Below are 463 nucleotides of genomic sequence, written 5' to 3'. Positions count from 1 at the left end.
ATCTATGTCTACAGGGCTGTTGTTCTCACCATTCTTCTCTACGGATCTGAAGCCTGGGTCACGTACCGTGGTCATATCCGTTTCCTCGAGCGCTTCAAACAGCGCTGCCTCCGCACCATCCTCAACATCCACTGGAGTGACTTCACCACAAATGTCGAAGTTCTGGAGCAGGCAGAGATCCCCAGCATCAAAGCCATGCTACTGAAATACCAGCTCAGATGAGTAGGACATGTCTCCAGAATGGAAGACCACCGTCTACCAAAGATTGTCCTGTATGGCGAACTCTCCAACGGTCATCGAGGGAGAGGAGCCTCTAAGAAACGATACAAGGACTGCCTCAAGAAGTCCCTCACTGCATGCCACATTGACTACCAGTGTTGGTCAGACCAAGCTGAAGACCGTGATGCCTGGCGTCACATGATCCATGAAGCTGTTACCCAATTTGAAGACGACAGAAGGGATG

At 51.0% G+C, this 463-nt stretch overlaps 1 protein-coding gene across 1 annotated transcript in view; it reads left to right on the top strand.

The window, feature by feature from the left end:
- The window catches only part of LOC143019340 (uncharacterized), a 399-nt gene extending 177 nt beyond the window's left edge, over nucleotides 1-222 (top strand). Inside the window, exon 1 of the mRNA XM_076174980.1 lies at nucleotides 1-222. This exon is cut by the window's left edge and continues 177 nt beyond it. Coding sequence (XP_076031095.1) covers nucleotides 1-222 — 222 coding nt within the window.
- The last annotated feature ends 241 nt before the right edge of the window (nucleotides 223-463 follow it).

Source organism: Oratosquilla oratoria, chromosome 3 (genome assembly GCF_046742065.1).
Source record: "Oratosquilla oratoria isolate Oo_2021 chromosome 3, ASM4674206v1, whole genome shotgun sequence".
Taxonomy (NCBI): domain Eukaryota; kingdom Metazoa; phylum Arthropoda; class Malacostraca; order Stomatopoda; family Squillidae; genus Oratosquilla; species Oratosquilla oratoria.
Note: the sequence above shows the minus strand (reverse complement) of the source record. Positions and strands in the feature narration are given on the sequence as shown.